At 37.7% G+C, this 23,965-nt stretch overlaps 1 protein-coding gene across 1 annotated transcript in view; it reads right to left on the reverse strand.

The window, feature by feature from the left end:
- Positions 1 to 226: 226 nt before the first annotated feature.
- The window catches only part of LOC105489534 (cell division cycle 5 like), a 70,554-nt gene continuing 46,815 nt past the window's right edge, over positions 227 to 23,965 (reverse strand). The window contains exons 14-16 of the mRNA XM_011754367.3: positions 22,788 to 22,985; positions 6,338 to 6,550; positions 227 to 5,599 (exon numbers count right to left, since the gene is read on the reverse strand). Of these exons, the coding sequence (XP_011752669.1) occupies positions 5,495 to 5,599; positions 6,338 to 6,550; positions 22,788 to 22,985 (516 nt within the window). The 3' untranslated portion in view covers positions 227 to 5,494. The remainder of the gene's footprint in view (positions 5,600 to 6,337; positions 6,551 to 22,787; positions 22,986 to 23,965) is intronic.

The raw sequence follows: 23,965 nt of genomic DNA on the forward strand, positions 1-23,965 counted from the left end.
CGGTTACTCTCTGTCTACAGGTAGCAGCTGCTCCCTACATCTGCCATTCCTGTATTATTAAGAGATGTCTTTGTCCCTCTTAGTAGTTAACTCCCTACTACTGGTCAGTAATCTTCATATTGAGTTTTCCTTGTTCAAATCACCGGTTTGCTTTCTTTCTCCTGAACAGATCCTAAACCCTGAATGACACCATAATTATTTGTAAGATTTTAAAAGACGATGTATATTTTCTTTTTTTTTTTTTTTTGAGACGGAGTCTCGCTCTGTCGCCCAGGCTGGAGTGCAGTGGCCGGATCTCGGCTCACTGCAAGCTCTGCCTCCCGGGTTTACGCCATTCTCCTGCCTCAGCTTCCCGAGTAGCTGGGACCACAGGCGCCCGCCACCTCGCCCGGCTAGTTTTTTGTATTTTTTAGTAGAGACGGGGTTTCACCGTGTTAGCCAGGATGGTCTCGATCTCCTGACCTCGTGATCCGCCCGTCTCGGCCTCCCAAAGTGCTGGGATTACAGGCTTGAGCCACCGCGCCCGGCCGACGATGTATATTTTCTAAATCACTAAGAAAATTAAAACCAAGAAATTACAGTCCATTTACGGACATCAGTGAGAAAGTATAAGACATGATTACAGAAGACTAAAGTCATTAATTAGCATAAATGAAACAGACACCCTATTAAAACCCAGACTCTCCAAATGGTTTGAAATACAAAATTCAACAAGATATGCTGTTTAAGAGACAACTAAAAATTATATATGAAAGTTGAAAATAAAAGGACAATTTATCATGCAAATATAAGCAAAGAAAGGAGATATTCTAAAAACAAAGCAAGTAAAATTCCAGGCAAAAAGCATAAACAAAACAAAAAGGATAGCTTTAGGCCATGAAGTCTTCCTTATGAATTGTATGTAACAGACACAAGTATTTATATACTAAATAACACTATTAAAATACACAAAGCAAAAGCTCTAGAGAAACAAATGAAATTGAGAGAAATAACTATAATCGGAGACTTTAAGAAAACACTATTATTCTAGGGTATCTATAACAACAATAAGAACATTAAATTTGAATAATTAAATTGGTTGAATAAACACACATTCACCTCTGTCCTATACAAACTAAATAAATCTTCATTTATAACATCCATATAACACTTTTTAAAGATGCTAGGCCCCCAAGCCTCAATAAACAGAAACTACATAAACTTTATTTTTTTCCACAAGGTAAAAATCCTACAACTAGGAAAAAAAAATTTTTTAAGCCAACCATACAGATATTTTGAAAGACTTAATTATTGAACCAGAAATTTAAAACACAATGATAAACTACTTAGAAAACAAGACTACTACATGTCAAAATGGCTGGGATGTGAATATATCTGAACTTAAGAGATAGTTCAAAAGCCTTCAACACATTCGTTTGTATACAAGCAAAAAATAAGCATCAGTCTCAAAAAGTTAGTCAAAAAAATCTACAGAAAATAAGCCTAAATTGAGAAATTAACATATTTTAAAACAAAATCCCAATCGATAAGCAAATCAAAACAAACACTAGTTTTCTGAACAGAAAAGGTGTATCCTTAACAAGTCTAGTCAAGTAAAAAGTGGTAGAATTAAGAGAAGGTAAATTTCCTAGAACTTAGAAATGGCAAAGTTAATAGAAAAGAGATTGCTATTAGAATTTTCTGCTAACAACAGATGTTTAAATGTAAACAAAATAAAAGTATTTCTTAAAAAGTATACATTACTTAAATTAACTAAATAATAAACATAAAAGGAAAAATATATTTTAAAACAATTTTTTTAATTTAAAGTTGCTTAAATTTAAAAATAGATAACATAATAGTCACAAAAGAAACTGACAGTTACAAAGAAATTATTTCCAGAAAGCACTGTGAACTCAAAAGTTCTACAAGTACAGACTTTCAACCTTTCATGAACAAATCATTCCCATGTTATAATAGCTTAATGCACAGAAAAAGATATACAGTTATCCTATTTACTTTAGAGAGCTAGCAAAATCCCAATGTCAACATACAATAACCAGGCTGGGCATGGAGGCTCACACCTGTAATCCCAGCACTTTGGGAGGCCAAGGTAGGTGGATCACCTGAAGTCAGGAATTCAAGACCAGCCTGGCCAACATAGCGAAACCCCATCCCTACTAAAAATACAAAAATTAGCCAGTTGTGGTGGCGCATGCCTGTAGTCCCAGCTACTCAGAAGGCTGAGGCAGAGAATCACTTGAACCCAGGAGGCGGAGGTTGCAGTGGGCCGAGATTGCACCACTGCACTCCAGCCTGGGTGATAGAGCAAGACTCCACTTAAAAAAAAAGTACAATAGCCCAAAAGATCAATCTCACTAATGTAAAAATGTAAATTTCCTAAATAAAAGATTAGTAAATCAAATTCAAATGCATTTCTAGGGAAGATGCATGGTTAGCCAACATTAAGTCTGCAATCACTGTAGTGTAGTTTTTCTTTGATTTCATTTTTTATTAGACAGCATGTCTTTAATATTTCAAAAAGGACTCTCCCTTGTGGTGGTTTCTTTCAGCTTTTTATCACATTTTATTTCTATCCCAAAGTTACCGAGACTTTAACATGCTTAACAAAATTTTAACAATAGCTTAATGAATGCCTTAATGACCAATACCTTAGTGAACAATACCAAGGTATTGAAGGTTATTTTTATTGTGATTATTTTTTAATAGAGACAGGGTCTCACTATGTTACCCAGGCTAATCTTGAACTCCTGAGCTCAAATGCTCCTCCCACCTTGGCCTCCCAAAGTGCTAGGATTACAGGCATGACCCACCACCCCTGGCCTCAGTGTGAATGTTAAAATAGTAACCAAAATTGCTGTGTGGTGCTGGTAAAGAATCCTGGGCTTTACAGGATACTAACAAAGGATAACAGTGTGTCTGTTCACCATTTCAAGTGGCACTGCTACCTGGCAAACGCATATGCAGTTTACAATGCGCCAGTTTTGATATTTTGTAATTCTTGCTAATTTTTTTAGGCTATAAGTTTGTGCATTACTTCAAATTTTAAGAACAAAGTGAGCCTTTATTAATATTAGGTCGACTTTTAAATCCATATGTCTACAAAAAATGCAAATAAACTATAAATCCTTTAAAACTTTTTAAAAATTAATCTACCTGATTCCAGGAGTGCAAAGATGATTTAATGTGGGAAAATCTATTAATACAGCTCATCAGAACATCAAATGAGAAAAATTATATGAATGCTTTAATAGATGCCCGAATGGTATATTTTTTAAAGTTCCAGAGCCATTTCTAATTCAAACTCTTTAAAAATTAAAAAAGAGACACTATCTTTCAGATAAAGACTATCTAACTCCCAACAGCAAACTTAAAAGTAAAAACTATGGACATTCCCATTAAAATGAGGGAAAAAAAGTCTAACATCATTATTGTTATTTAACATTGTCCTAAACATTTCTGCTAACAAAACATGCAATAAAAGTGAAATAGAACTATCAGAAGAACCACTATCATTATTCACTGATGATACTGAAGTTTTTCCTAGAAAACCCAGAACTTACTGAAAAAGTATTTGAATTAAGTGACTACATACCAGGAAAATATGAATTTATGGTCTGATAAGACTATTAAGAATACACCTATCATGCCTCTCCACATATCTCCACTACTATTACCTGGACCCTAGTTAGAATCACTATTATTTTTTTGTCTGGATTACTGCATCAGGCTCCTAAATGGACTGGTTTCCCTATTCCCAGCCTGGTGAGATCTTACACAGTTAAGGAGATAAAGTGATGTTTCTAAAACCAAATCTGATTATGTCATTCCTTTGCTTAGATCTTCTCATAGATTCTTATCATATTTAAAGTAAGATCCAAATTCCTTATTATAGCCTTATTTATGTGGCTCTATACAACCAGGCCTTACATACAGAAATGCCATTCTTGACACTCCAGCCACATAGTCCTTTTTGTTCCTCAAACATACAAAAGAGGCTTTATGTTTGCTATTCACTCCACCTGGGATGCTCTTTCCTTGCATCTCACAAAGATGGCCCATTCTAAAATGTCAATCACATGTTATCTTAAATGTTACTTCTCTAAGAGGTCTCTTTGGCCATGCAGCTTACAGTGGTATGGTGTGGTACAGTGCAGTGGTATAGTGGTGAGCACAGCTGCCTTCCAAGAGGTCTCTTTGATCGTCCAGTCTAAAATAGCCAGTCATTCACTATCTCATAATCACCCTACCTTAATTTCCTCCACAGAAGCTAAAACTCATGGTCTGATACTTTCCCTGTACATATTTAGTATCTCCTCCCCACTAATGTCACCTCCATGACAGCAAGAACTCTGTCTTAATAACTGCTTATCTCCAACACTTAAGTAAGTGTCTGACACATAAGAATCACCAAATAAACATTTGGATTTTAATTGTCTGTTATTCTCAAAAGACTATAAGCTCTACTAAACAAGAACTAGGCCTATTTTGTTCGTTGTTCTCTCTCTAAAACTCTGGCACAGGGTATACATTCAATATCTGATGAATGAATGAATGAATGAATCCCTTCCCTTCCTATAGTTCCTAGTATTCTAAGACTGGGCAAATGTTTTTGGTCATCTCAAAACATTGCTGGCCTATAATGAGCTCATAGCCAACTGATACTGTACACTAAATTAATTTATATGAATTATTATAAAATTAAATCTCTCCACCTCTATCCATTCCCCAAATTCTACACTGATGTAACTGACTTCTTACGCTAAACATAGAGCTTTAAGTTTGATGGCCTTCTTGAAATTAACTTTTAAAATGCCTTTGTCAAAAAATACTTACAAGAAAATAATGGGTCAAGGAAAATTAAATATTTTAAGCCCTGACCCATAAATTATTTAAGTAGCTGGAGGAGAAGAAACCTTCTTTAAAGTGATATTTAAAAAAAATTTGAGGTACTAAAAAGTTAATCTAACTCGTCAGTGTATACAGAAATGACCATTCTTTGCTGAAACTAACAAAGCCACAAAGAACTGCCTCTTAAGTGTTTAAGATACTGCATCACCATTTTGATTACCCAAGAGTTACTCATTAAATATGACACAGAGTACATAGCTGCTGGTTTGCGGGCACTCTTAAGTATCTAATTACTTAAAACAAAAGGCTACATTCTCAATTTTTTATATTTTGTTTTTATTTAAGAGTTACTCACAGGCAGCACTTTAAAATTAGGCTTTTTAAATTAAAGGCCAAAACTAAAAAAGTTTGCAAATATGACATTGCTAAAAGAATGACAGCCTTAATCATTTAAACTCTAAAATGTCCGTCCTGTGGAGTTAAGGTCTTTATACACAGAATGTGTAAGATCGATATCATTTAAAATAAACAACCAAAAAACCACAGATGGTGGGTAAATTTGTCAATGAAGATAAACATCAGTTTCAGCCTTCTAGAGTATGAAAACCGGCAATTAATCCTGTGACAGAATATAAACTGTACTTCAGAACTTGGACTTTAAAGTCTCTTTCTCCAGCAGCAAATCAGCATATCTATGTTGAAGTTCCTTTTCTCTTTCTTGCTGTCGCTGAACATCTTCTTTTAGACACTTAAAGAAACAAAAATATTAAGTAATTCTTTTAGATGTAACTATATTGAAAAAAATCTACAGTACTTTACTATCTTAAAAACCAGCCGAGTTAAATCATGATTCTTAAGAGGTAAAAATTTCTCAAAGAGAAACAAACATATCAAATACTTTTGCTATAAAACCAGTATCACAGCCATTCTTTGATTTGGTCATATGAAATCCTGCTGCTACTTCAAATAAACAAACCACTACTGTCTTATCAGTACCCACAAATGCACTTCAAGAAGCCCTGGCTGCCCTTTAGCTGGACAGGAGCTATTATGCACATTTGGGAGATAAATTGAATCCAAATCCGGTCAAAGGAATTTGATGGTTTGGAAGGACTAGCTATGTTCCCAGCCACCTAAGTTATAAAACAGAAAGATATTGGTTTAGTTTCCCCTCACAGAGCTACACGAATGGGATGTGATCAAGTTTCAAGGGGACAAATTACAAGGGCTAAGTATTCCATTTCACAGTGTATCTACGTATGAAACAGAACATGAGTAAAGGAAGGCCTTTGTATCTACAACTTGCCTAGTCTATCCATCTACACAGAGGCAATTCTAGATTAAAGTCAAACACTTTAGGCTCTCATTTTTAAAAGCCTGACAGTACCAACTTCAGAGACAGCCTACATAGGAGAAGTAAAAGAGGACAGCCCTGATAATTCTTTGCAGCACTCTTTTAAAGCAACGCTTCAATATATAATGTTACCTCTAGCCTCCGGGGAATAGCAGAATCTTCATGTTTCTTGAGTTCTTCAAAAGTGCGTAACTCCAAGTGAGCCTGTTCAATTTGGTCCCATAAGTCATTCAACTGTTTCATGAGCCCCATAGCACGAGACTGGTAACCCCCAAGCAAAATTTTCATCTTCTTTTCCATCTTTGCAGCTCTCTTGGCTTCTGTCGTCATGTGACCCCTGTTTATCTGGAGAGCAGGGGAAGATCACATCAGCATACATGAGAAAAGTAGGCTATTAAATAAAGGGCTAAAAAGGTACCATTCGTTCATGCATGTGCCTCAAAGCAAAAATACACTAGAACTCCTTATAGCTCAACTACTATAAAAAAAAAAAAAAAAAAATCAAGCTTAAGAAGGATTTATCTTGCACCTAAAGGGTTTTATAGGTGAGTACCAAATAATCTATAATCTATTTATAATAATTTGACCCATGACTGAACCTCAAAGCGGGCTTGAATGTCACAGTAGGGGAAAAACTAATGCCTACTTTCTGAAAATGACTTCTGCTATCATTCAACGTATTTATTTTGGGACTAGCTACAAGCCATCTTCATCATCTATATCCCAAAAATGTACTTCTGGGAGTCTGTTCACACATCAAGACCCCAACTTTTACAGTTTCCATCCCAGGGCCTGCATCCTAAATCTCCTGGCTCTGGGAGCTGAGGGATCTAGTGCAAGTCTTCCTAGATCACTACATCCCTAGAACAAAGAGATACTTTTAATCAAGCATGCAAGTACTTTCACAGACTGCACCCGTTGGGGGCAGTGCAGAGAAGGAGCCAAAAACATGAAGCTCCACATTTCTCCCTGGAAGGGGCTCATGGCACAGTCTTCCAGTGGCTACTTGACAGCCTGGCTTTTAACGTGCATGGGGAGTTAATGGGACAGTGGAGTGCAAAAGTAGCCTTCTGGCAGCCTAAGCAGCAGCTGGACACTTTCCAAGCCTTTCCCCCTAGTCTGCCCCAGCAGTAACTCTAGGCCTACCAATTCCTCCTAGAAGGAGTTTATCCACACATCAAATGCCTCAATTTGCACAGCATCTACCCAAAGGACTATATCCTAAATCTCCTAGATCTGGTAATGGAAGAGACTAAGCATATGCATGTCTCTCTAGATCAGAAAACAAGGAGGTGGTTTTAAACAGGTGTGCAAATACTTTCTAGGGCTACACTCTCTGGGAGCAGTGAAGAAAAGAGTCTGGAACATGTAGCTCTCATTTTCTCTCCAGAAAGGGTTTATAACCACATACTCTTCCAGTGGCTACTTGACAGCCTGGCCTCTAACTTGCATCAGAGAGCTAATGCGGGAGATAAACAGTACCCCTCAGGCAGCCTGAGCAGGAACTTGGCATATCCTGAGCCTTTCCCCCAGCACATCCCACTGATAATTCCAGGCCTACTCATTCTTCCTAAAAGGAGTTTGTCTACAGACTGCGTGCCACACTTTTACAGCTCCACACAGACAAGGGACTGTACCCTTCACAACCTAAGCTCTGGAAAGTGACAGGGCTTTGCATTCCTGAATCTCCCTAAACCACAGAAAACAGAGGTGGACATACTACGAGCCCACTTCCAGCAGATTATCTCACCAGGATCACAGAGTGCAGCCACAACACAAGCATAGGCATTTGCCACAGAGACGGCTTAGTGTAGAGAGAGTGGAAGAATCAAGCACTTTTCTTCAACATGATGACAGAAGGAACTAGGACACATACCCAACACCTCAACCTTCCCAGCTACATCGAAGCATCTGGCTTCTACCTGACTGATTACAGGGTATTGATGGAATATAGTACCAAGAATAGAGACAGCAGTCTGAACAAATACAAAGATTTAAAGGGTATCTTAAAATATCTAGCTGGATGGATTGGCAAGATCCTTCTGCTACACAAGGCCAGTCTAAGAAGTCTGAGAGAGGCAGTTGTCTCGTGTAACGCACAGAAACCAACACAGAGACAGCCAAGAACAATTAAGAAATAGGAAAATATATTCCCAAAAAAAAAAAAAAAAGAAACAAAATAAAGCAATAAAAACCAACCTAAGTGAACTGGAGATATATGATTTACCCAACAGGAAATTCCAAATAATGGTCACAAAGATGCTCACCGAGGTCAAGTGAGCAATGCAAGAACAAACTGAGAACTTCCACAAAGAGACAGAAAGTATTAAAAAGTACCAATGAGAAAACATAGATCTGAAAACTACTAAAACTGAACTGAAAAATTCAATATGGGGGTTCGACAGCAGACTAGTTTAAGCAGACGAAAGGATCAGTAAACTAGAAGACCGGTCACTGGAAATCATCTAACCTCAGGAGCAAAAAGAAAAAATAATGAAAAAGAATGACCTAAGAGACTTATGGGACACCATCATGGAGAACAACTTATGCATTATCAGGTGCCAGAAGGAGAAAAGAACAAGTAACATATTCAAAGAAATAATGGCAGAAAACTTCCCAAGCCTGGGGAAGGAAATGGAAAGCCAGATCCAGGAAGCCCAAAAGACACCAAATAAGATAAATTCAAAGAGACCCACCAAGTCACATCACAATTAAAATGTCAAAAACTAATGGCAGAGTATTGAAAACCGCAAGAAAAAAGCATGTCACCATGTATAAAGGAACCTCCATAAGACTATCAGAGAATTTCTCAGCAGAAACCTTACAGGCCAGAAGGGAGTGGGATGATATATTTAAAAATGAAAAAGAAAAGAAAGAGAAGGAAAGGAAAGGGAAAGGGAAAAGAAGAGAGAAGAAAAAGAAAGAGAAGAAAGAGAGAGCATGAGAAACTGCTAACCAAGAATACTATACCCAGCAATCCTGTATTTCAAAACCAAATGGATGATAAAGACTTTCTCAGTCAGAACTGACTTTATCACCACTAGACCTGCCTTACAGGAAATGCTAAAAGGAGTTCTTCAAGCTGAAGGAAGAAAACACTTATTAGTAACATGAAAATATATTAAAGTACAAAACTTGTTTTTTGTTTATTTTGGATATTAACCCCTTATCCAGGCCGGGCGTGGTATGTACGTTGTCATATCCAAACATTCTAATACTCTAATGGCAGTGAGTAAATCAATTATATCTCTAGTATAAAGGTTAAAAGGCAAAACTATTAACAACTAAAGTGCAACAATTTGTTAAGGGAATATTATATAAAAATTTTAAGTATAACATCAGAAACATAAAATATGGGAGAAAGGGGTGTAAAAGTGCATAGTTTGTGTATGCAATTGAAATTAAGTTATCAACTTAAAATACCCTGTTATATAAGCTCTTTTATGTAAGCCTCAAGCTAACCACAAAGCAAAACTCTGTGACAGACAGACAAGAGATAAAAAGATAAAATCCAAAGCATACCACTACAGAAAGCCATTAAGACACACACACACACACACACACACGAGGAGGAATAGAACAAAGGATCTATAAACAGAAAACAATTGGCACTGGTTAAGTCCCTCACCTATTAATAATTACTCTGTAAATGGATTAAATTCCCCAATCAAAAGGCATAGAGTGGGCCAGGCACGGCGGCTCACGCCTGTAATCCCAGCACTTTGGGAGGCTGAGGCAGGCGCGTCATGAGGTCAAGAAATCAAGACCATTCTGGCCAACATAGTGAAACCCCGTCTGTACTAAAAATACAAAAATTATCCGGGCACGGTGGCAGGTGCCTGTAGTCCCAGCTACTCGGGAGGCTGAAGCAGGAGAATCGCTTGAACCCAGGAGGCAGAGGTTGCAGTGAGCCCAGATCGCGCCACTGCACTCCCGTCTGGCAACAGAGCAAGACTCCATCTCAAAAAAATAAAAGGCATAGTGGCTATTAATAAAAAGAACAAGAACTTTTTAATCAATAAAAAGAACAAGACCTCACAAAGTGCTGGGATTACAGGTGTGAGCCACCACGCCCCAGCCTGGATAAGGGGTTAATATCCAAAATATCCAAAAAACAAACAAACAAAAAAGCTCAAACTACTCAATAAAAAAACAAGTAACCCTATTTTTTAAATGGGGAAAGGACCTGAATAGACATTTCTCAAAAGACGACATACAAGTGGTCAACAGGTACATGAAAAAAACCGCTTAATATCTCTAATCATCAGAGAAATGCAAATCAAAACCACAATAAGGTATTACCTTACACCTGTTAGACTGGTTATTTTAAAAAATGAAAAACAGTATGCGTTGGCAAGAGATGTGGAGAAAAGGGAACCCCTGTTCACTGTTGGTGGTATTGTAAATTAGTACAGCCATTACGGAAAACAGTACGGAGGTTCCTCAAAAAACTGAAAACAGAATTATCATTCAATCCAGCCATTCCACTTCTGGGTATATATATCCAAAGGAATTGAAATCAGTATGTCAAAGAGATGTCTGCACTTCCATGTTAATTACAGCATTATCCACAACAGCCAAGATATGGATTTTTAAAATATGGTATACACATACAGTGGAATACTAGTCAGTCTTTAAAAAACAGGAAATCCTGTCATTTGCAACAACAGATGGACACAGAGGACATTCTGCTAACTACTATAAGCCAGGCACAGAAAGCCAAATACCATATGATGTAACTTGTATATGCAATCTAGAAACATTAATCTCATAAAAGCAGAGAGTACAATGGTGGCTACCATAGGATAGTGCGGTAAAGAGTAGACAGGGAAAGGGGAGATGTTGGTCAAAGGTACAAAGTTTCAGTTAGACAGAAAGAACAGGTTCTGGTGATCTATTACACAGCATGGTAATCACAGAATCATGTTTATTTCAAAATAGCTAAAATAAGGGATTTTTAGGCTGGGCATGGTGGCTCACGCCTGTAATCCCAACATTTTGGGAGGCTAAGGTGGACAGATCACTTGAGGTTAGGAGTTCACGACCAGCCCTGCCAACATGGTGAAACCCCATCTCTACTAAAAATACAAAAATGAGCCAGGCAAGGTAGCACATGCCTGTAGTCCCAGCTACTCCGGAGGCTGAGGTGGGAGAATCGCTTGAACCCAGGAGGCAGAGGTTGCAGTGAACCTAGATCACACCACTGCACGCCAGCCTGGACGACAGAGCAAGCCTTCATTTAAAAAAAAAAAAAATAGATTTTAAATTTTCTCTCCACAAAGAAATGTTATATATTTGAGGGGATTAATATGTTAATTAGCTGATTTAATCACTTCACATACGTGTATGGAAAAATCACATCTTACTCGATAAATATATGCAATTATTATATGTTAATTAAAATAGAACTTTAAAAAATGCACCCAGGTGCAGTGGCTCATGCCTGTAATCCCAGCACTTTGGGAGGCCACAGCGGGCAGATCACCTGAGGTCAGGAGTTCGAGACCAGCCTGGCCAACATGGCAAAACCCCAACTCTACTAAAAATACAAAATTTAGCCAGGCATGGTGGCACACACCTGTAGTAGTCCCAGCTACTCGGGAGGCTGAGACAGAAGAATCACTTAAACCCAGGAGGCAGGGGTTGCAATGAGCCAAGATCAGGCCACTGCACTCCAGCCTGAGCAACAGAGCAAGATTCCATCTCAAAAAAAAAAAAAAAAAAAAAATCAAAGTCAAATAAGCCCATGGGAGGTGGAGGCAGAGGAGTAACACTGCATGTATGTGCCTTACAAACATGAGATGGATCTAAAATTAATTTAAATGAAGAAGTTCCTTTAAAACCATTCATTTCTTCAGATTTTTATAAAAGTTAAGCTTTTATTCCTCTGCAATTTACTTGAACAATAAATTCATGAAAACTGTTCATGTCCTTTATAAATGAACCTCTGATAAATCAAACCATGTTCCATGGCAATGATTATATGTCTCCTAAGGGAGCCAGGATATACTGGTTGAGGGCAGGCAGCACAATACAGTGGGGTAAGAGTGAGTCACTCATACAACCCAGCACTGCGGCCTAGCTGTTTTGAGCTGATGCAAGTTATTTAACCTATGTGTCTCCATTTCTCCATCAGTAAAATGGCAGTCATTGCTACAAGTTATGAAGCTTAAATAAGATCATAGACATAAAAAGCCTCAGTTGCCCAGTGCCTGGCAAGAATAAACAGTCAACAAATGTCAGGTCTGATTACGATGATTATTTTCCAGATACTAACAGTTCAAACATTTTACTCTTTTCCCTAATAACTAAGGGGTAAAAGGATGAGGCTTTAAAAACTTCATTAAAATTCCAACTTCAATATAAGTCTACATGGACCCTTTCCTGGAAACACAGCAAGGAAAAACAGTTGGTCCTTCTTTTAAGTGAGGAGTTTGCCCCTTGTGGACCACAAGACCAAATAACACACACTGGACCTCTGTCCTACAGTGTAAAAATAGTGTTAGAACATGGACTCGCGGTGCTTCCCAACTCTATGGGAAGACTTTCTAACCCTGAAGTTCAAATAAGGTGAAGGAAGTATCTAAGTATTTGATCCAGGAATTGCACTCCTAGCATTACCCAAGAGAAATGAAAACATGTCCACACGAAAACCTGTACACAAATGTTCATAGCAACATTATTCATAATAGGTAAAAGCTGAAGCAACCCAAATATCCATCAACTGACAAATGGATAAACAAACTGTGGTATTATCCACACAATAGAATGGTACTCAGCCAGAAAAAGAAATACTAATATATGCTACCACATGGATGAACTCTGAAAACATTATGTTAAATGAAAGAAGCCCATCACAAAAGACCCATCACATATTATATGATTCCACTTATGTGAAATATCCAAAACAGACAAATCTACAGATACAAAAAGTAGATTAATGGTTGCCTAGGGGTGGGCAGGTTGGGGGGAATGGGGAGTAACTGCTGATAAAGAATCTTTTTCTGAGGTGATGAAAATGTTCTAATAATAGTTGCACAACTATGTGAATTTACTAAAAGCCACTGAACTACACACTTTAAATGGTCTTCACTTTATGGTATGTAATTTATATCTCAGTAAGGATATTATAAACATAAGGTGTACAGGGAATAGAAACACTACCTTCACAGGAGAAAAAAAAAAAATCCTCATCTTCAATTCTTCTGTACAGTAAATGCAAAAATATTTTTCCCCAGAAATCAAAAGCAGTACTTTCTGAGTATAAGTTCTAGAAAGGTGGTAGTGGGATGGATTTAGAGTTAAAAAAAAAAAAAAAAAAAAAAACTTCTGCCACATAAATTTTATGACACCATTAAGGGGAGAAGATGATAATTCGTACTCACTCTTTTCCACTTCAAATATTTCTGGAGTATGTCTTTTTAAGCCAGTGGTTTTCAACCACAGCTAAACTCACCAGTGCCCTAACTCAAGAGACTCTGATTTAAATGGCCTCAGATCTTTGTGTCCTTAAAAGCTCCCGTAAGATTCTAACAGGCAATTAGGATGTCAAACTCTGTTTCAGCCAGAGTCATTACAGAAGCTAGGTATCAGTTGTTTTCTCAACTATATCTACCAAAAAGTCCTCATTTCCAATAACATATGAGCAACTAAATCCATCAAGTTATACTCAAGTTCCTTATTCTATAATTTAACATGTTCAGCCAGGCAACAGTGGTTCACGCCTGTAATCCTAGCATTTTGGGAGGCCAAGGCAGGTGGATTGCTTAGAGCCCAGGAGTTCGAGACCGACCTGGAAACACAGTGAAACACTGTCTTTCAAAAAATATATAAATTAGCCAGACATAGTGTCGCATGCCTGTGGTTCCAGCTACTTGGGAGACTGAGGCAGGAATCACCCAAGCCTGGGAAGTTGGAGGCAGCAGTGAGCCATGATCACGTCACTGCACTCCAGCCTGGTCAACAGAGCAAGACCCTATCTCCAAAAAAGAAAAACAACTCAGCATGTTCTAAGAATACCCATTATTACATACTCCAATCATATCTGGATTCAAACACACATTCCAAAACCTTAAGAGCAAATAATTTCAAATTAATACAAACAATGCTTTTTAAAAATTAGTCATACGAATTAATATTTTCATTCATTAAGATAACTCAATTATCTATACACTGTGCTCCGTGGATAGTCCATTTCCAGTTTGGTGTAAGAGCATAACATCCATACTCAGAAACTGCTTAATTAGTCATCAAGGTACATTTAGTATTATCAGTACCCTGTATCTTGGAACTACCTCACCTCATCCAGTGGAGTCACTTATTATTCTCAAACCATCAGAGATTTTAAAACTTCAAAGTTGTTAGCTTTCATTTAATGCCAATCATTTTATTTCATTTAGCTCAAGCTTTGTAAGTCTTCTGGCTCAAATATTGTGCTAAAGTTCCAAGCAAATATGAACATAAGTTGTACAAAAATTAAGCACAGAAAAAAATTAATTTAGCCAAATAACTATATAGCCATTAAACATATAAAGAAGAAATGGAATACAGCTTTTAATATTCAAGTTGAACTTAGTTATCTTACGTCTGTCATTTGATTATTAAAACATGAAGGAAGATATCTGCATGCTTTGTAAAATGCTCAACCTATGATTGCTCAATATGCTTTAAGGAAAAATCCTAACCTACAGTTTCTGGTCTTTTTCGAGCCAATAAACCTCACGCATGAAATGTACATGCATACAGGGACAGGACTAGCTTAAATCAGCCCAGCTCCTCCCAACACCCATCCACACACAGAAACAACACTGAGGTGCAAGACAGCACAAAATTTTATTTCCTAAAATTCAAATAAAAAGGAAAAATCAGACTCAGATTTAACCAGATTCAGATTTCTAAATTAGTTTTTTAAAACAAGCACTAGCAACCGCCCTGATGGACACCTTGCTTTAGAAGCCACCACACTGTGCTTTAAATATGTACTGGCACAAAATTTCTAATAGTCTTAAATAAAATGAAGTTCACTGTCACTAATAGGAATTTAAAGTAGACCAACACTTGATACAATTAAAGCTGACTTGATCAAATATGAAAGGGTAAACTTCAATTCAAAGAAAGAAGTTAAGAATATATCCACATACAAATCGGTAGGAAGACCAAGCTGACAAATTTTACGCATCATAATTCTATTTCATAATACAGTATCTAAAATTTGCTTCAAATTTGCTTCAAAGTAATAGTGGAAGGGGGGATAATAGGGGAAACAAGAGTGGCTATGATTGATGACTGTCAGAGCTGGGTGAGAATACATGAAGATTCATTACACCAGTATACTTTGGGGTACATTTGAAAATTCTTGTAACAAAAGAAATTTTTTTTTTTTTTTTTTTTTTTTTTTTGAGACGGAGTCTCGCTCTGTTAGCAGGCTGGAGTGCAGTGGTGGGATCTTGGCTCACTGCAAGCTCCACCTCCGGGCTTCATGCCATTCTCCTGCCTCAGCCTCCCAAGTAGCTGGGACTACAGGCACCCGCCACCACACCCGGCTAATTTTTTTAAATATTTTTAGTAGAGACAGGGTTTCACCGTGTTAGCCATGATGGTCTCAATCTCCTGACCTTGTGATCCGCCCACCTTGGTCTCTCAAAGTGCTGGGATTACAGGCATGAGCCACCACGCCCGGCCAAAAGATATTTTAAAAGTCAAATTCAATACTGTATCTACTCTAAAGGCTACTTTCTCAAGACCATACATCACAAACCATGAAACATCAATGTAATGAAATATAACGAGACATTAAAATTTACAAGTATGTCAACTATTTCAACACACCAAAATGTATACATGAAGTGTTAGATTAAAATCCAGTGATGTAAAAATCTATTTACACTAACCAAAATCTGAGTTTTAAGCCTCACTCAGTACAACAATCTCTCTCCTAAAATCAGCCCATGTCTCGAATTTCAGACTTTCCTCAAAATTTACAGAATATAAAAACTTAGCCACCTGATTGTTTAAAGTGAGGTTAGTTCCTAATACCTCATAGTATCAAACCAAGTATGATCCAATTAGGAAACTCTAAGGGTGATATAGATTTGAAGAGACATGGGAGAATTCCCATTTACTAAAACCTGCTATTCGCCAATCACACAGTATCTCATTTAATCTTACATTATCTCAAACTCACACTTCCATCAAACAAAAACGATTACTCAGCCGGGCACAGCTGGCTCACATCTGTAATCCCAGCACTCTGGGAGGCCAAGGTGGGTGGATCACTTGAGGTCAGGAATTCAAGACCAGCCTGACCAATATGTTGAAACTCGTCTCAACTAAAATACCAAAATTAGCCAAGCGTGGTGGCAGGCGTCTGTCATCTCAGCTACTCGGGAGGCTGAGGCAAGAGAATTGCCTGACCCCTGGAGGCAGAGGTTGCAGTGAGCCGCGATCGTGCCATAGAACTCCAGCCTAGGCAACAGGAGCAAAACTCCATCTCAAAAAAAAAAAAAAAAACAAAACTATTACCCAATTTTACAGATAAGGAAATATAAGACCCAGAGAGGTTAAGTAGGGCACAACTGCTGGCATCATCACCGAGTGGCTCTGTGGCTTGCCCTAGGCCACAGCCACCAGGGGATGATGCCATGCAGCTGGGCCCCACTTAAAGTCCAATACATTTGCCACACCACTGCTAATAAACCTAATGTCCTCCTTGGCTCAGCCCCTGAAATGCAAACATGCCTGAAAAAATTTAAGCTGTGGAACTGAACAGCTTAAATGCCATCAGACAGCTCCCCGAAAAATAAATTATTCTAGACACATGTAAACAAGAAATAAGATCTTAATTAGCGATTCTGCCCATCATTCTTTCCCTGATTTAGACTCTCACCTATATGTACCCACTTATAAGAATTTTGACACCTGAGAAGTTTTTCCTTTCCTCAGTTTGTATTTTAAAATTCTAAATTCTTTTATTAACAAGCTATAAAACTTTAAGAAAACAAACATCTCTCAAAAAAATGTATAGAAAAAAGGTTGCATTTACCACTTTTTTACAAGTAGGGTGGAATATAACTAGTGTTTAATCATATTTACAACTATTAAATGAAAAATGTAGAATATGATGATCCCAGTTTAGTTTTTTTTTTTTTTAATCTTCTATTTTTTTTTTTTTTAATTTATTATTATTGTACTTTAAGTTGTAGGGTACATGTGCATAACGTGCAGGTTTGTTACATATGTATACTTGTGCCATGTTGGTGTGCTGCACCCATCAACTCATCATTTACATCAGGTATAACTCCCAATGCAATCCCTCCCCCCTCCCCCCTCCCCCCAGTTTAGTTTTAAACACCTTCATCCAAACATTAAAAAAAAAAAAAAAAGATATATGGAAGTATGTGGGGGAGTGTGTGCATATATGCACTACAATGTTTACGGTGATTATGTCTGGATAGTAGGTTCCTTTTCTTCTTTATGTTTTCTATTTCTTTTAAAACTTCTACAAAGCACAGGTATTATTTATAGAAAGACGCCTAGAAATGTTATTTTTTGAAATGCATAGAAGAGAAACTGTCTAAAAAAGACTGGCCAGAGACCAATGGAAAACTGATGGTCCCCAGGAGATGAATCAGTGGAACCTAAGTGTTTCCTCGGGTCATTACAAAAGGGAGCTGTATGGGACTTATAAAAGTGTAATTGTTACTTTCAAGCTCACTAAGTTTGTTAAGGTTACTAAGCTTAAGTAATTCCAAAATAAACACATTATCCTTGGGTCTCCAATACTGTCTTCAGTAAAAGTCCGTTACAGTGAGCTTCAGAAACATTAAGAGCACCCCTCACTGAAACTCTTGCTTGGGGGCCCAGAATATAACCTTATCCCACTGGAAAAACAGGTTTAAGGATACCCAAAATAAATACACAGTCAATGGGAGCTCCACTTGCCAGTCCATCATTCAGCAATATGATCCCATATAATAGTCAAGATGTGGTTCAATCACCAAAACGTTTGCAAACAACAGGAGTCCATGAGTGATTCTCCTTTAATCTCTATACCACTTACCAGCATTTTTATCAGTGAACCTACTCTACTCTGATGAGATGCAGGTCCAAGAAAGTAATTATTGTTTGCATCTACGAGTTAGCAACCATCAGACTGCATCCCTGAAAAGTACGCTAACCAGGAAGGCAAAACCTTACTAAAAACCTTTCCAAGGACAGTAATACACGAACAAAGCAATACAAGAGCACTTTACATCCGCATACATTAGGAAGTGAAACACGTCAACTGCATAAAACAAATTCAATTCATGTTGAGGCATAACAGAAGCAACCTGGTTATATCAAGATCTCTGGTCCAGCTCATAAAGTTCTTACCAGAGACAACTACGAAATCCGTCAGTGCCTTTAAGGGTCATGGCAGAGAACAGAATTTGGGAAACAGAGAGTATTCCAAAGTACTGTGAACTCCTCTCCTGTACCACAGGTCACTTCCCCCACCCCTACACAAGGCAACATAAGCATAAACCTGCTGATATCTGACAACATATAGCCCTCTACCCAGAACTGTCTACTAACTAAATCCTTGCCCTAAGTTTTCCCTCTTTAAAGTATTAAGGAAATTTTTTCCTGTGTAAAAATATCTGACTTTATAATGAAAATCACTGAGAAAATGAGATCTACTGTGCAGCCAATTTTGTAGAAATATAACCTTCAGACAAGTCAGGGGTCCCCATAAGAGCTACAAATACACTGAAAAGGATTTTAAGTGTGTTATCTGTGTTTTTTAAGTTACTTTACTTCTAAGAAGTCAATGTTATATAATATTTCTTGACTACAGTTGACTGTGCCAGTAAATTACAGGGAGAAGTAGTATTACTTCTGGACCTACTTTCTATCTCTAAGGAAAGCCTTTCCATTTTTATAGCTAACATGACAAAATCCACTTTTCAGCCAAACTTCCTCAACACAGCAGTTTAGATACTATTTCAAATACTATTAAATTTAATGGCAGGCCTAAATTCAGACTTCTCATTTCACTTTTGCACCTACTGGAAATTATTTCACTCAAAATAATTATGTCTTCAGATGATTTCCTATATCCACTTAAAGTAGAAACAAATTAGAACACTTCAAATTCTATTTGCACTTCCCAAATACAGTAATGACTCATTTATCTGGCATCATCAGAAAATGAGGTTCTCCACATTAAGCATTTTCCAGGTAACTGAAGCCCACAAACACAGAGAACTTGTCTGCCTTGTTCCTTGCTGTTATCCCAGGACCTAGAACAGTGTCCAGTACATGGTAGATAGGCAGTAATAATTACTGAACGTGTGAATAAATAAAAGTACTAAAGCTCTTTTATTTTTAACCATTTGTGAAAATGTTTTCTACACTGAATTACAGCCATCCCTCCCTTTAAAAAAAAAAAAAAAATGACACTGAAAAGAAAGAAAGTTTTTCTTATTAATTTGGGATACCACTATAAATAGCAATCACTTTACTCCCGTACAATGTATCTTAGTGCCTTTAAAGCTATTAAAATACACTGGGCTTTTTGCCACCATGTAAAAATGGCCTTAGCATGGTATGCTCTCATAACTTTTCCTTTCCTTATATTAACTGTCATTGCTGTGTTTGCTCTTGCTGTCTTATTTTACACACAAAAGTCTGGCAAGGTTCTAAACTTAATTCTGCCTCCAAAGCAGAATAAAATACATGGACTTGGTTATAATTCAGAAGCCTTTTCCACTTATTTCTGACCTGTAACTACATTCTGATTCTATTTATTTAACAAACTCCTTGCTCACACACATCCTCTACCACATTCTACATAAAATCTGAGATGGTTCTATTAGTTTTAAATGAGTATCTTAAGGATTTTCATTTAAGTGCTAAAGTTTCAAATATTAATCCTGAGTAATGAATGGTTCAAAGACTACCTCCAATGTAAACCTCAGGGAATTTTTTTTTTAATCCATTCAGGAGACACCAGCCACGACAAAGCTGGATTTCATCTTGCTTGATAGGCAGTGATAGGGCCATAATTTAGATTCACGGTTCCAAAGTTCATGACAGCAAAAATCGAACACACTGGCAGCCATGGCATACAGTGCTTACAGAGGAGGGCTTATCTCCTGAACCTAAGAGTGGAAAGGATAATTTAAGTACAGCATTTAGTTTATACAATATAACTGGAGTTCCTTCCCCACAACAAACTTTGAATAATGTTTATAATTTAGCAATCAACTGAAATGAAAGAATTACCACAACTGAAATAAAATATTTATGTATTTCAAACCAGTAGAACTGTGTCTTCAAAAACTAAAACAAGCTAAAAGAAACCTAGTTCTGAATTAGGGATGGATACAAATAAAATGGGGGTTTGTTTATTCGGGTCTTTGAGCTGCTTTTCTTTTTTTAAAAGATTTCATGAACTTTCATTTGAAATAAGCACAGTTTGCTAAATTAAAGGACCTGATTAAGTATTCTTTAAAAGTAACTAGCTGGGTAAACAATAAAGTAAGTTATCCAAGAGTCAAGAAAAGAAAAATGACTTCAGACTGCTTTATGAATATTCTCCAAAATCACCAATCCTTCAACAAAAATAGTTCAACGGAAGATTTCAGTTCCTGGTACTGAACTGAACAAAGAGAACCACATGTTTTTAATGGTTGCTCACAAACGACCCAAATAAATCTCCAAAAGAACAGGAGTAGTTCTTTCAGTATTTTTCCCTTTAAAATTCATAAGACCAATTCAACACAGAAATAAAAATTACTGTACTTTATGGCACCACTCACTCTGTGACACATTTATTTGCTGTCATGAAAGTTAGTGCCTCAACAAAGTAAATGAGATTTAGGGAGAAAAAAATTTTCTACCATTTTAAAAAGCACAAAACGTCCTTGCCATTTGCGGCAAATAGAGTTTACCCCCCTCAAATGAGAAGATTTTCATACTAAATAAGAAACCTAAGTATTTATATATAAATGATACAAAGAAGCTTTCCAAATAGCTTTTCAATCAGTGATGATGCTGACCTCAGATCACAATTACACTGCTAACTACCATTTATAAGAAACGAAGTCTACACAACCAAAAACTATAACTTAAAATTTAACCACTGATGTTCTATCTTCCCTGGCTTTAACGCTGAACCGTAACACAGAGCAACAGCACACCCTGCTGGAAGTTGGTAACACGAATAATTAGCAGCACTGAACTGCTAAGATTTTACCCAAGATGAGAATTACTTCAGAACCAGTCATTTCTCACTAACTGAGAAAAAAAGAGGTTCACAGGCATTAAACATCAGCTGCCTATATGTATGTGATCTTAAAGGTTAAATTAAAACTCAGAATAACTCAAATTAAAAGATACTGCTTTTTCCTGCTCATTTCCCCAGCCCCATAGAGCCCCAATCACCCCAAGTGATTTTACTACTCTGGCTTTAACCCTAAATAAAAATATTTTCAAATGTGCTTTTTGTAAAGAGAAACTGGCAATCACATAGAAGAGGAAACCAAGCCCATTTTCTACATATGACTGCCTGAAGTACCCCTTCTCTCCCATCCCACCTTGGCCTTAGAAATGCCCCTAAAGATTACCATTAAGAATGCACAAGGCGTGGCCGGGCGCGGTGGCTCATGCCTGTAATCCCAGCACTTTGGGAGGTTGAGGTGGGTGAATCACGAGGTCAAGAGATCAAGACCATCCTGGCCAACACAGTGAAACCCCGTCTCTACTAAAAATACAAAAATTAACTGGGCGTGGTGGCGCGTGCCTGTAGTCCCAGCTACTAGGGAGGCTGTGGCAGGAGAATCGCTTGAACCTGGGAAGTGGGGGTTGGAGTGAGCCGAGATTGCACCAATGCATTGCAGCCTGGCAACAGACTGAGACTCGGTCTCAAAAATAAAAATGCACAAGGCAGCCTGGTGGCCTGTGAACCACAATTACATGCCATTGGCAAAATGCCTACACAGATTCTGGAATTCAAAATATGGAGACTAAATTAAGAAACCACATGTCCTGTTGAAAATATACGCATCTAGTATGTTTTCAACATTTTCACAGACATGGAAAATCATGGAAGCCACTGTCTAGAGAATCCAGCTCTGCCCTCCCTAACTCAAACTCACAGTAATCCAAGGATGAACAGAATTGTATTTAAGTTTTGTAAATGTGCTCTCTTTGCTATAAAAATAAAACTCCTTGGTACTGTTGAGATTCCTTTTTAGAGAAAACAGGCTATGCTAGCAATGACCTGCACTGTTCTGAGTGACTAGTGTTGGTTTCTTGGCTCCTTGCTCCCACATCTAAAGGTTCTGATTGACCTCTGGTCAACTTGCAGGGTACTCTTTAGTCATGAAGGTCAACAATTCTTTAAAAAAATAAAATAAAATAAACAAAAACAACGAACAAGGCCAAGGAAGATCCAACACTTAAGTGTACTTTTCTCCAAGAACCAAAAAGGCAATAAGCACCTCAGGTGTATTTTTCTGAGATTGTCTCCAGTGGCATTATCTGGTTCATTATCTCAATCAAAGTACATTTACAATTAAAATTTTGAAAGGATACCAACCTCGAGTCTCTTTTCAAGTGATTCAATTCTGTCCTTTTTACTAGCCAGATTGGCCCGTGTGTAGCGGCTCTGCCCAGGAAGATATAAAACTTGACTGTAGCATTCTTCCCACACCTGGTTATAGGCTTCACTTGAGAGTTCTCCATGGCTCATTCCTTGTTTAACCACTTCCATCTCCTGCACCAAAACATCCTGGGCCTGTTTACAATAATAATTACAGTAAGTTTAAGTACTACAAACACTTGCCATATCCAGAGAGCTTTAGAAGACTAATTTTTTCCCTCCTTCCTTGAGCCAAAGCCAAGGAGACGTGATTGGTTGTTTTTTGGAAGGGGTGATAACAATACCTAGGAAAAATAGCCTCAGAAGCCTTTGAGTCAATGCAGACTGCTTTTTAAAAGTCAAGCATCCATGTTTCCTCGAAAGTATAAACATCCTTTGCTTTCACTCACTATAACAGCAGTTATCATTTCTCAGGTACCTACTGTGTGTGAGAAACTAGGTTTAAAAGTTTTACCTACATTATATCCAAAGATCACAATCACCTTACAAATTAGCCAATATTAACCTCATTTAAAAGCTAATGAAATTAGGCCGGGCACAGTGGCTCACTCCTGTAATCCTAGCACTTTGGGAGGCTGAGGTGGGCGGATAAAGAGGCCAGGAGTTCAAGACAGCCTGGCTAACACAGCAAAACTTCGTGTCTACTAAAAACACAAAAATTAGCAGGGTGTGGTGGCACACGCCTGTAATCCTAGCTACTTGGGAGGCTGAGGCACAAGAATCACTTGAACCCAGGAGGTGGAGGTTGCAGTAAGCTGGGATCACGCCACTGCACTCCAGCCTGTACAACAGAGCGAGACTCAGTCTCAAAAAAAAAAAAAAAAGGCTCATGAAACTAAGGCTCATAGAGATTCAACAACTTGTTAAGACCACATCGTTAGCAGGCAGCATGAGGCAGAATACAAATGGCACCAATGGGTGTGTGCCTTCCACTCTCCCACTCCACCGTACGTGCAGGACCTCACGTGATGGTAAAGGGGAGCTAGGCGTCTTTTTGTCACATGGCTTTTTTTCTCATCCTGAAGGAATGCCCCTGACATTGCCAGAAAATGAAACTGGGGCACGAATCAGATGATAGATCATAAACCAGCTTAGTTCACTACTAAAGAAAATAG

The sequence above is a fragment of the Macaca nemestrina genome, chromosome 5 (assembly GCF_043159975.1).
Source record: "Macaca nemestrina isolate mMacNem1 chromosome 5, mMacNem.hap1, whole genome shotgun sequence".
Lineage (NCBI taxonomy): Eukaryota > Metazoa > Chordata > Mammalia > Primates > Cercopithecidae > Macaca > Macaca nemestrina.